This window comes from Oreochromis aureus, linkage group 13 (genome assembly GCF_013358895.1).
Source record: "Oreochromis aureus strain Israel breed Guangdong linkage group 13, ZZ_aureus, whole genome shotgun sequence".
In the NCBI taxonomy this organism is placed as follows: Eukaryota; Metazoa; Chordata; class Actinopteri; order Cichliformes; family Cichlidae; genus Oreochromis; species Oreochromis aureus.
This window is the reverse complement of record NC_052954.1, coordinates 12,431,067-12,444,243: the sequence shown is the minus strand read 5'-3', so window position 1 is coordinate 12,444,243 and position 13,177 is coordinate 12,431,067. Positions and strand designations below refer to the sequence as shown.

At 36.6% G+C, this 13,177-nt stretch overlaps 1 protein-coding gene across 1 annotated transcript in view; it reads left to right on the top strand.

Annotated features, from left to right (window-relative positions):
- Positions 1–4,254: 4,254 nt before the first annotated feature.
- tasp1 (taspase, threonine aspartase, 1) overlaps positions 4,255–13,177 on the top strand; it is a 30,601-nt gene continuing 21,678 nt past the window's right edge. Inside the window, exons 1-8 of the mRNA XM_031737614.2 lie at positions 4,255–4,441; positions 4,963–5,167; positions 5,349–5,416; positions 7,016–7,084; positions 9,330–9,450; positions 10,150–10,234; positions 10,311–10,390; positions 10,551–10,657. Coding sequence (XP_031593474.1) covers positions 5,005–5,167; positions 5,349–5,416; positions 7,016–7,084; positions 9,330–9,450; positions 10,150–10,234; positions 10,311–10,390; positions 10,551–10,657 — 693 coding nt within the window. The 5' untranslated portion in view covers positions 4,255–4,441; positions 4,963–5,004. The remainder of the gene's footprint in view (positions 4,442–4,962; positions 5,168–5,348; positions 5,417–7,015; positions 7,085–9,329; positions 9,451–10,149; positions 10,235–10,310; positions 10,391–10,550; positions 10,658–13,177) is intronic.

The window sequence follows — 13,177 nt, the reverse complement described above, 5'->3', positions numbered from 1 at the left end:
GTATACTGATGAGTTAAGTTGTTTAGTAAAAAAGCATGTACAGTCTCTGTGGAATAAAAAGGGTGAAAATCAAACTGTAGTTGATGCAGATGATTATTTGACTCAATGTAATTCATTAAATATTCAGCTGTAAAATTTTCTACACCATTTTGGAAATATATAGGTTGAACCCCGAACTGTAATTGCCTATCTAACCAGCTGTACCTGAATTAAAAATTCGACTCACCAGTGCTTGCTTCCATTTGTTGGGACTATTGATGGAAAGGTTAAAAAGAGCCATGAGAGGTTTGACCAAAACACTTGCTCAGAGGGAGTTTCTTCACATTTTCCACAAACTTTAACTTCAGCTCCGTGGCATACGATTAGATTTTGGTTGCCAAAGGTTGCTTTGACCTCACAAAGCAAATTTTTGGCAATAATATCAAGTTTTTGTGGACTAATTATGACAACATTCCACATAAATGTCTAAAAGAATAAATGAAAAAGTAATGGCATTTCACATCCAAATGTCAAAAGTTTACATTACATCATTATGCAAAAGAAACATACAAAGAAAAAAAAGACCAACAAAACACAAAACAAAACCCAGAACAACAAAAAAGCCCCACTTTTCTAGCCAATGTTCAATACCAGGACAGTGTGCTCAGGAACAGAGGAAGAGACTCTGATTACATTTCAGATTTGCTCAGAAACTAAGTAGGTGACAGTAATTTTTAAAGGCTGCCTATTGAATTTCTTCCATGTCATACAGTGTATTACACAGATTTGGGCAAACATGGATGTAAACCTCAACTTGACTAGCTGGCATACATTTCACGTCAGCAATTCAAGTAGCTGTAGATTCTTTTCTTGTAACTTTCCAGAGAGCTGATTAAAGGAATAGAAAAATTGTAAAATGTTGCCAAGATTTTCATTATTACTCATTGCCTCTCCCTAATGAAGAACATGCAGATCGCTTATTAAGCCCCATTTATAAAACTATCCCGTTTGCAGCAATCCACTAGCCTTTGTACATATAATATATCTCAAAGTATCTCAGAATTATAAATTTGAATCACCTAATTAACTTTTTTTCCACTTGCTTTTGCTCCTGAGTTAGTCCTGATTAAAAATTTAACTAGGATGATGATGTGAGCTGTTTGCTGAGTGGTAATGTGCACAGACCTCATCCCTTGCGTGGTTTCGAGTTGGATTAAATAAGCATCACACTGCAAGTGTTCTTTTCATGCAGAATTCTTGTGGGTTGTAACTTTAGAAAAATATGTTGCAATGACTATGACTGTTTATTTTACTTTATTTAATAAAGTCCATATCCAGCATGTCTCTTCATACCAGAGCCCGCCTGCTTTCTGCCTACTCAGAGCAGCAGGAGTTTCATCTTGATCGCTGGCTGAACTCATGCTGATTAGATTTAGCGTGGAGAGATGCTCAGATGTTTTAAAAAAATGACACAAGATGCTTCCAAACTTCTTTGTATCAAAGCTTTTCTTTCCAGGAGAATGCTGCTCACAGAGAGTTGAGTTATTTCTCCCCATTTTCTTTTTTCTTTCAGTACAATAGCGCCAAAGCATTTCAAACCAAAGCATGTCAAACTTTTGTTTCTTTGTGTTTTTCTTTAATGAATACAAAACATGGAAGTCTCATCGAACTGTTGCATTGAGGCTGTTTTTATACAACTCAAATTGACTATCTTTCTGTTCCATTTTTGCTCTTCTGGATAAACCTAGCACAACATGATTCAAAGACTAACAAAGTCTGTTCTTTGTGACCTGGGTCAAGATAACGAAGTGGAGAAGGCATCAGACGACTCTTATCTCCAGTCTGTGTGGTCATGGCAGATATCATGTCTATTAAAATGAGATTTACTGGCATTTTTCATTCTGCACACCATTAACAACAGCTAGCAGAAGTTTCCACAGAGATTTGATGGTATGCAATGCTAAAGCAACCCCCTAAAGCCTGAATGGCCCCTCTTTGGCACTGTGCACCCTGGCCCCAGCCCTCTTTCCATTAATTGGTCAGCAGCACTCTTTCATCTCTGTTAACTTGATCCAAAGCAAATAACATTACAGTGCACATTATGATTAGAGAATGTGCTTCATTTTGGTCCAACTCTAGAACTTCTGCTGCGCCGTAAATATAAAAGTCTGTGTTAGTAATGAATGGCTCTTATGGCAAAGCACAGAACAAGTGTAACTAATTTGATTTAAATAAAAATAGATTTGCTACATTTATGGTGAATTTTTTTTTAACGATTTTTAGTTTCTTCAGATAGTATTAGTTTTGTCTCAATCTTTGCAAATGTTCAGCATGTGCATGGAGCATATTTTATTTACATTGCAGTTCTTGTGTCGACCAAGAAGAAAGAGGGACGAGGAAAATGACTGGAGAGTTCCTGGCCTGGAAATTTAAAGAGCTAATTGTAGTCACAGATGCTGTAATTGTCTGTGTCTACAGCAACACTGAGTCATTCTTCACAGTGAGGCAAGAACTGAATGCTTCTCTCGGTGGTTTAATTATCAGCTGCCTGACAGGCTCAGCAGAAAATGTTCAAGATGGACATCCCATTCTTTCCTCTACCTCCCCAGGAAACTCCCCAGTAATGTTCTTGAGAAAGCCATGTGTGACTGGCTTTGGATGCTGTGGGACTAAATGTTGCAGTAAAAACCTTGAGCAGAAAAGGGTTGTTGATTAAAAGTTTTCAACAGTCTGGTGTCTTGCAAAACACTCAAGTTATATAAGAAGACTGAAGAACCTCAACAATGCCAGTAACAATTCTGGTACTTTTGAAGGCCAGGAAACACAGCAAGAGAGGTGAAATCGGGTCATGTCAAGTCATTTTTTGGTTTACAAAATGGCACGAATTATGAATTTGTCCCATGAGGCTTCACAATCTGCCTTCTGTTCTTGGACATTTGATGCTAAGTGAAAGAAAAGAAAGAGAGGATTCCATACAGCAATGCTCCATAACCACATTTAGACAAGGCCTGTCACGGTTATATAATTGTGTGCCTTTTTATTTTTAAAAGAATTCCATTTTGCAGTTTTTTGTGCAACCGCATTATAATCCAAGACAAAGTGCTTAGTTCTGTTCATGTTCTCAGTTTTTTTCACACAGAGTTTAACTTATAAAGGGAGAAATCTATTGTAGAAGAACATGTAGGACTCTCATTTCCTTAATGTTTGTAGGCAACTGTCTGTACAACTCGGTCTAAAGGTATTATTATTACGATGACCACAGGGACATATTAATGCTGAGCTAGTGACACGAACACATTAACAAGACAACAATTCAACAGCGAGCATGTCTGCGGTGTATTTAAGTACAGCTGCTGAGCTGTTATTACTCAGCCACAAGAAACTGTTTGTCCTGTTCTCTCAGTTTACAAACTAAGAAGTATGTAGAAGTAATATTGCTGACAACTGTGATAACAGGTTGTAAATACCTCAATTTCTTCTTAGATGTAATTTATTATTTAATTAGTCAGTTTGATTGAAATAAAACACTGATTTGTCCAGGGCTACAATATGTGCACAGACCCTTAAAGCAGGCCAGCTACTGTATATACTTTATTCAAGTATTATTATGGCAAGGAGATTTCATGTTCTATCAGTTAAATATATTTTAAAACACCATTAGCATCAGTATTCATGCCACTAAGCTTTATTATACATCAGCAGAAACTATAAGCACATCAGTTCATAGGGGAACAACACAAACATTGTTATGAACTTCTTCCTTAACCAGACGCTCTGCAGTATTGTAATTAAAGGAAATCCGATGATTTTTCAAGTAAGCACTCATAGATATAACAGAGTTCCTTCATCTATGTATTGCTGAAGTGGTAGGTTCTGAAAAAGCACATAACATGGGCAAATAACAACAAAAACAACAATAATAATAATACATGAAAACTAATCAGTTGAGTGAATGGCAGATAACCATAGGTTGCGGACGTTAAAGCATGCGAGAACTTTAATTAGTTTTAATAGAAGTTTCTGAATCGCATGACAGACAAAATGAAGTGAAATTGCTCTTGCTTTTGAAATGATAAAAATATTGACGTCAAATTAATTTAAAAAAAATATTCAGCGATGATGCTTTCGTTTTGCGTGACCTTATTTTCCTTTATTTTAAAGTTGTCATAAAGTTGACAACATCTGTACCAGCGTTTACTCTTTATTCCTCTAAAAGTGAGTCTCATCCACGTGTACCAATGTTTGCGCTGAACGTACTTCCTTAGCAACGTGTATCTGAACCAGGAAGTACTTGTGTATCCTTTAGCTAACTAGCTACCCGTGGATAGCACAGAGTGAAACTGTGTGACAGTAAAGTTTGTCTCAGTTTAATTCATGCTACGCTTTTGCCTGTAAGACATATGCCAGGTGAACGTCGTGGTTAGCAGACAGTCGTGTCGCTTACAGGAAAGAAGGGGACGTTGTAAGTCGGGATTGTTTTGTTGATGTGTTAGCGAGCTAACAAGCAAAACACAAGACTGCTAGCTTGACTCGAAGTAACTTATTTGTCTTCATTTGTCTGCAGTGTCCTTCTTATCAACCGTGCACGTAACACAAACGGAATAACGCATCTTTATTATAAAACAACGCAAATCATAAAGTGGCATGCTTTGCATTAAGTGAAACGACTGTTTTGAAAGTTACTGATAACGTGAACTGACGTTAACGAGATGAGTGATGTCATGGCTGAGAATGGGTGCATGAAATGTGTTTTTTTACCCACCTCTGGCCCCTGACAATTCAGAATGATCACCGAAGTTGATTGGTTTTTGTAAATGTGCAGACAGTAACATTAAAAAGAATACAGTGCACGTGAAATTATAGTTTTAAGTCAATGGGAAATCTGTGTAGTTTAGAGCTACTTTGCTGGTATACAAGAGGCTCTTTTCCACAGTGTCTTATTAGACAGAAATGACAACGTCTGTATTTCTTTTCCTCTCCCAGGTATGCGATGAAAATGATTTTCTTACCACTGTGTGATAGGCAATGATAGGCTTGACAAATTATGCGGGGGTTATGGAAAGTCTAATGAATTCTGCTGAAGAGAAGCAGCCCTCCTCTCCACTGACCAACTCATGGGCCAAAAAACAGGAATCAAGCAAGAGTCAAAAGCCAAATGGTGTTGGTGGCTTTGTTTTAGTGCATGCAGGTAACTATACACACCATAATTAGTAGGCAGAATCAAGCACAAATATAAATACAAGTATAATATGTTGTATGATATTCACAAAACACCTGCTCAATACTCAAAAGTATTTCCTGTCTTTAGGGGGTCATCTATGGTATTTTTAAAGCCTCTTTTGTTCTTTTTTTAAATAATTTACTTTTAGGTGCAGGATACCATTCAGAATCTAAGGCCAAGGAGTACAAGCATGTGTGCAAAAGAGCCTGCCAGCGAGTAAGTTTACCTTTAGGCCTGCTATAGCAAACTGCAAACTGTAGCAAACTTGCTATGCTGCCCATAATCAGTTCATTTTTATTTTAATGTTAGTAAATGTATTTCTTCTGTCTAAATAACTTGGCACTATTCTGCAAAATACTAGCTGATCACAGATAACCTCAACATGGACCATAATTGGTGGTAGCTTTTTTGTAAAGATTTACTTAATTTGCATGTACATTTACTTTAAACTGTAAATAAATATGTTGGTATTGACATGTTGTTGACACCTTAGAGTCAAATTTTTTTACTACTGGTTTTCTGCTCTTGCTTTACTTTATACAGAGATAAACTTAGTTTTTTCTGTTTGAGATTGTTTACCAAGCCTTTAGCATTTCAGCCTAAAAATCAAGTTATTGGGAGTTTTTGTTTGCTCAGTTTCTCTCTGGTCAGATGGGGAGTCTCTGAGAGCACCTGTCTCTGCATATTTTTCTGTGTTTTGACTGTAGTACTCATACAGAATCATTCCAGTTTTTATTTGCCTGTGTTAATTTCATTTTACAGTGGGAAAGCCTTTGTTGTTTTGCATTCTAAAGCACCCTCTTTTACTTATGTTGAGTTTCATTTATTGTGCTTCCATCCTTAATATTGAGCCCCAGGTTATTTCCAGCACTGTTACAACAAAGCAATACAATAAAGCGGTAGATGCATAATAAGCTCTGTCTTGTTTCAACAGGATGCAGAAACAGTTCCCTTTGAAAATGAGTCTTTTGCTTGCATGCCAACGATAATTTCTTTCCTTGTAAAAAGATTTTAGCATTCTGTCTGTGTCCTTTTCCTCTCGTACACAGACAGATGTGTATCTTTTGATTGATTTTATGGGGGCAAAGTGAAAAACAGCATTTATCTAATCAAACGCATTCTTCATCAAACGAAAATGATGTGTCAAGTGAGAGAGAGACATTGTCACACACAGACTTAGATTACAAAGAGTGATGTGTTATAATGTGCCTGCAGTTTTTAGCCCTCAGGCCTGTGCAGTATTGTCATTATCTCACCGGGCAGGTGAGTGGACTTATCTACTAAAAATTTCAGATGAATTTGAATCTCAGTGAACTTGACCTCAAGGTCAGGGGTCAGAGGTTAAGTTTTCTGAAAAACATCTGAATGCCAAAACGTAAGAACAAGACGATGTAGAGTTTTGAAATCGATCCCATAGGTGTGTCTACTAGGACTATGGGGGTTAGTGCTGGTGGTCGCCAGTGTTTTTCCATTATGAAATTCCTAATAGTTTCTTTAAGTAGTAAAATATTAATTGCAAAACCATAATTTTGCCAGTTTTGAAGCAATGTGACTGTGAGACAAGTTGTGAGTCTTTTTAATCTAATGTTTACATCCTTTATGCCTCTTTTTACCTAAACCTGTTAATGTAGGTTTTTTTTTTGTATCTCTTTAGGTTATATTCAAAGTGTCTTTGATAATTGGTTTAAGTTGGGTGCTTCAGGGATATTAAAAAATGTCTTGCTCATATAAATAACTGACATTATTGTTCATATGTACTGAGTTCAGTTGTATATTTACTGTTTTTCACTATAAACCTGTTTCTTTCTTTTGCAGGCTGTCGACCAGCTCAAAGCTGGGGCACTTGCCGTGGAGGCAGTGGCTGCAGCACTAGTTGAACTTGAGGTTGGTTGGTTCTGATCCAGATTATAGAAAATCAACTTATATTGACACAGTTTTCGGTTACACCAGATCTACAAGTATTTTATCCCCCAGATACATCTTACAAACAAGTTAATTTTGAAATCCCAGATCACTGGAATGCTTTGCCTTTCAGGTTCTTGAAATAGTCAGACTATTGATTGACTATTTACTGCACAAATAAATGTTTATTGAGACTAACAACAGTGTCAAGAAAATGGAAGGAGAAGACAAATTTTAAATAAGTCCACTGGGAACCTATTTGACTGCCACCGTACTCTTGAAATATACCCTCCCTGGAGTGTTGAGAAAGTACAAAGTTTCTAGTGTTTGGAGACGTGGCCAAAGAAAGAAGGGTGAAACACAACTGCCACTAAATAAATTTCGTAACTTAAAGTACACTAGTAAGATCTGGCCAAGAAATACCCAACAACAGATTTTCTTTTTAAAGATTTTATGGTCAGATGGCAAGAAAGTGAGTCTTGATGAACCAGACGGATGGGCTCTAGTTTGGATCACTAATAGGCGCAGGGCAGCACTTTAAAGCGTAAAGTGTGCTGGTATGAACTGCTACCATTGAGGATGAGCTAATTGGACCTTTTCGTGTTGAATAGGGACTAAAAATAAAACCCCCAGTCTTACTGCCAGTGTCTGGATAATACTTTCTTTAAACAGTAATACAAGTTTGCATTATTCAAGATGACCATAATCTTTGCTGGCTATGGCAATCCTCCATTAAGATGAAGTTAAGATATACTTGGAGAAGAGCTTTTTTTTTTAAAGAAGTAAAACAGAAAGCTAAAATAAGCAGAATGGTATATAGCTTAATAAATATACATTATATGCATTCAAATAATGGTCTTTTGGGCCTTTCTCACATCCATTTGAAAGCCTTTGATTGCAGCTTCAGTGAAAGAGAGTCTTACAGAGTGAGTGCTTTTAAGGCTCAGAGCAGCTCTTCTATAGAAATGAAGTGTGGCTACACAAACTGTACTGACTGTTTTTGAATAATTGGCAAAATATTAAAAACTGTATTTTTATTTTGCATTATTTATTTGTTAAACTTACTCTAAAAATTGAGCACAGCCTGTCTGGAATAAACATATTTAAGAACTGAACTATAGACTTTTAAGGCAACAATAGTTGAAGTTATTACTTTAGCTCTCTTAGCAAATTATAGGCTGCTTTCTAACCTTCCTTTTATTTAAAAAAAATCTTGAAAGAGCAGTTGTCAAACAGTTAACTGATCATTTGCAAAGGAATGGTTTATTTGAAGAGTTTCTGTGCATCATAAGACAGAAACAGCAGTTACAAATTGCTGGACTTAACCTCGAGTCCAGTTTGGATGAAGACCCACTGTGTGCAAGTTCTGACCAATACTGTAAAAGGAGTAGCGATTCTTGTGAATTGTGAATAGAAAGATTGATAATGGCCATCTTGCCACGGCATAAGCTCATCAGTCCTTTGGCCAAATGAGCTGACTCTTAATGAAGCACTTTCCTCTTGATGTGTCCATATTTCACATTACATACTTATTATTTTCTGATTTAAAAAATTATTTTTTGCAAGTTCTCCATGCTAGCTGAGATAGACGTACCCTTCTGTGTTTGCGAATCTGAATACATGAGAAATTCCTTAGAAAGCAGGCAATTAAGAACTAAATCTAGAATGAAATCACTGAATTGGCCTCAAAAACAAATATCATAATTGGATGGTATGAAAAAATACGGGGGTTTGCTTTCAGTGTTTGCGTCTTAAAATTGTTATCATTGTCATTTCCCCAGAATTTCACAAAATGTACAGTCAGCAGAGTAATAACAGTGTGCGTGTTCCAGGGTCTGATTGCTATTGTGTTACAGAAAGAAGTTTCACAACAGCGGTTTTTGGTTCATAACACTCAAAGTGGTGCTAATTATCTTTTTTTGATTGTTGGGTTTTGGTTGATCATTGTAGCGGTTTTCCTTTAGTAGATCTGTTTTGAAAGTATCCGTGTGTTTGTAAGTGTTGTTGCCTAACCTTCTCTGTGGTAAACATGCTGAAACTGAACGATTTGACAAAGTGACATAGACTTACCATGACCAACTGAAGATCATAAAAAAAACAAAGAATGAAGCTTTCTTTTGTGGTTAAAATTAAAAAAAATGTTTTTCCTTCATCATATTAACACTGACAACATGGTTCATGACAGGCACTGTCTTATTCTGGACTCTGTTCTTTTAATTGTCCTCAGGACTCTCCTTTTACAAATGCTGGCATGGGCTCCAACCTTAATTTGTCCGGGGAAATTGAGTGTGATGCAAGTATCATGGATGGAAAGTCTCTGCATTTTGGCGCTGTAGGAGCTCTTAGTGGTGAGTTACTACATGTGTGGTGACACTTGCATAATACTCATACATTATTGTGCTACATGCACTTCAGTCACCTGGACATATTGACAGTAAGACAAGAATTTAGGTCATATTTTCCTGACAGACTTTTCTACTATTTAAAAACAGCTGGCACCATTAATCATTCCAGTGTGGGATCACCTAATTGTTTTTAGATGAAGGACAACCAGGAAGTGTTTTTAATATGTAAATGTTAATACAATCACTGTATTTTGTGTTTTTCTTTAAGGCTTTCAGCAAATGCTTTTTTTTTCTTCTTTTTTTCTGTTTTTGCAAGAACTCCAAACAACAGATAAGGTGTGAAAACTGACACTTACCATGCAGTCCAAAATACAACAGATTGTTTTGTTTTTTTTAGCCAGGTCTGCATGATGTTAAGCATTTGGCTTAGCTAGCCAACATGTGCTTTTCATAAAGTCTCAGGATTCTGAAAAATGAGTTTAAATAGGCTGAAAGAGATTCAGAATTCATAGCTCTACATGTGTGACAATTACTAACAAAAACAAAAATATGTTACAAAGTAAAAATGTATATATTCATCTTCTAATCTGTTTAGTCTTTTTATTGATTTGCCTCAAGGGTCATGGTGTCTTGATTTCTTCACACAGTAATACCGTCACTTACTGTGAACTGCAAGCCCTGTAATAATTCTTCTTCTTTCAGGTATAAAGAACCCAGTAATGGTTGCAAACCGTCTGCTGAGTGAAGCACAGAAAGGGAAACTTTCAGCTGGCAGAATACCACCCTGGTGATTATTGCGGTTAATGAATAACTTTGCGTTAATGTGATGGTGTCCACCCCTAATTTAATTGTTGTTTTCTCAGCTTTTTAGTGGGGCGGGGAGCACATGATTGGGCTGTTAGCCATGGAATACCGCCATGCCCTTCAGATAAAATGGCCACCAGTGAGTACTTTTGCACTGATTCGCAAACATAAATTATCCAAGACGTGAATTAACCGCAGTTGTAAAAGTGACCCCGAAATACTTTCATTTAAAAATATCTAGAAAAACATGGTTGAATTTCTGTGGATGCAGGCAAAAAAACCTATTTTGTCACACCCAGAGTTCAGTTTATCTGCATACAAGAGGAACAAGCGAAAGATGGAGCTGGCAGAGAAAATGGACACAGGACATAATCAGACAAAGAAAAGACGACAATCAAGTGAAAATGTGAGTGATATGTTGTCAGTTAAAATTTTAACAGTAGTAAGTATATTCTTTCTCAGCTGTGTTATATCCATTCTAACAGTCAGAATGGATAGTCTGCTGTTATTCAGGTAGTTTTTCTCTCAGCAATCAAATTGTCTTTTCTTCATTCCACAGATTTGACTCTTTTACCATTTATGTCAAACAAAATGCTCTGAACAAGTAGCATTCATTATAATAAAAAGGTTATACAGACTTTAGCACTAACAGTTTCAAAGTGCTTGGCAGGAAGGAACAGAAGGCAAAGTAAGAGAAAAGTAGTAGTTTAACAAAATAGAAGCTTTCAAAAGTGGGAAAACAGCCACATATCCACCAAATTTCTTCTGAATAAGTCATTTTATAAGACAGTTTTTTAAAATGTAGCAGATAGAGCTGGAAAATAAACTTATAAAGGCAACATCTAATCAATATACTTGGAACTGTTTGTAGTATTGAACAAAGCAAGCAGTACTCGGACTGTGTGCTGGAAAGAAACTTAATGTGATAAACCCAAAACTTCAGACTACCAAAGGTCAGAAAGGGCAGAAACGACAAGAAAAAGTGCATGTGATTATTATATCAGCAGAAAGTATGAGTCTTAAATGGTTTACTTAGAAATCAGCATGACTCCACATATGATGACTCCACTTGGTCTGTGTTTTTGGTGGTGATTGATGTGATCAGAAACTCAGGTTATTAAACGTTATGCATTAAGATATACAGTTCCTATAAAAGCTGTTTACCTCTTTAGATTTTCCCCCTTTTGTTCCTTTTTTAAAAAAGAATAATGGTCATTATAATTTGGCTTTTTTGATTTTTATGAGAATTTACAAAAAAACCTCTTTAATTTATTAAAAACACATGACGTAAAATAACTGAATATTTTCACCCCCTTTAAAGTGACTGACTTATTTCAACTGAGATCCAGCCAGTTGGTGCTAGCAGTCTCACAATTAGTTAAATGGAGGTAACCTGAGTACAGTGAATGTGTCTCATGTGATTGTAGTATATAGACATCTGTATCTGGACAGTCTGGGCATGGGTTCATTGGCATTCCTGGCTACAATAACACCATGAAAATAAAACACTCCAAGCAGCTCTGAGAAAATGCTAGGAGTTCAGTTAAAGAAGGAGGATATATGGCATGTGTTGTCATAAACTTATTAACAAGGAGGAGACAAATGCCACCAAGACACCTGTGACTGCTCTGAACCTGTTGCCTAGGTTCTAATGGGACAGCAGCACAAACAAAGCCAGTCTGAATTAAAGTTTACCCAAAGGCATGTGGGAGACTCAAAGGTCAAGTGGAAGAACATAAGTGGTTGTCTAAAAAAGAGTTTTGCAAGAGAACTACTACTTTGCAGAAGATCTGTTTCTCACCAAGTCACTCACTTGAAGCACACTGCGAAAGCTACATGGAAGTGATTTAAAGACAAAGCGAATGTTGCGGGGCGTCCGAGTCAAAGCTTAGATTTCAGTCCGATAGGGAATTTGTGGCTGTTTTTGAAAAGGGCTGTTCATGCCTGACAGAACTTGCAAAGAAGATTGGAGTAAATTTGAAGATAGTTAAAAGGCATGTTTTTAAATAAAAAAACCTTGTTTAAAAAAGCTGAATTATATTTATTTTAATTTCAATTCACAAAAGCAGTAAAAGGGGGAAACATCCAATTCACTGCATCCCATCAAACAGAGTTAAAAAGGAAAGTCATGGAATGGCTTGAAAATATTGATACAATCACTTACAAACACAAGCCATGGCGATTTTTCTTCTTCTTCTTTTTTTAAACAAAAAACAAAGGGGAACTTGGAGCTTTACAACCAAGACACAAAGATACATTTTGTCAGTTCTCATGTTCTTCCCAGGGCATCAAAGACAATTGCATTACGAGACAGCTGTGTGGACATTTCCAGGAAAGATTGTTGAGAGTTAGTGCTGACTTTCAGGGCTCTGAGGAGCACAGCTGAAGGGTGGCCTCATGATGAGCTGAAACGCAAACTCCCTCTGCTCCAAACTCACGAGCAGAGGAAGCAGCACAGAAGAGGGTGGGAAAGTTTATCTTGGTTCAGATGTGATTTGTGTTAAATGGAGTAAAACGTGTAAACAGACACAGCCTGATTTGCTTCATTGGATCTGTTTTTGAATTCTATTGTGGTTTATTTAGTTCAGTTACATCAATCGTCTTTATTAACGATATATCCATTAAATGAAAGACTAACATCTAGGACCAGCTGTTTGTTGACTTAGCCGTGATCAAATGAGGTTTGATTCGGTGATTGATTTTTATGTCAAATAGCTAGTTTGCTTAATTAGAGTTAAAAGATTGAGTCACCCAGTTTTCATCTGTCTGCTATATGTTTATTTAAAACTTACATATGGCAAACACTTAAGATTAATAAGTGGCCATTTGGTGCAGTTAAAGCTGATCTGGAAATAGCTTGTACTCTGATGGGGACGGTTCATGTTGAGAATTTTAATATACTTTACCTCATCTTTAATGTTTCCTC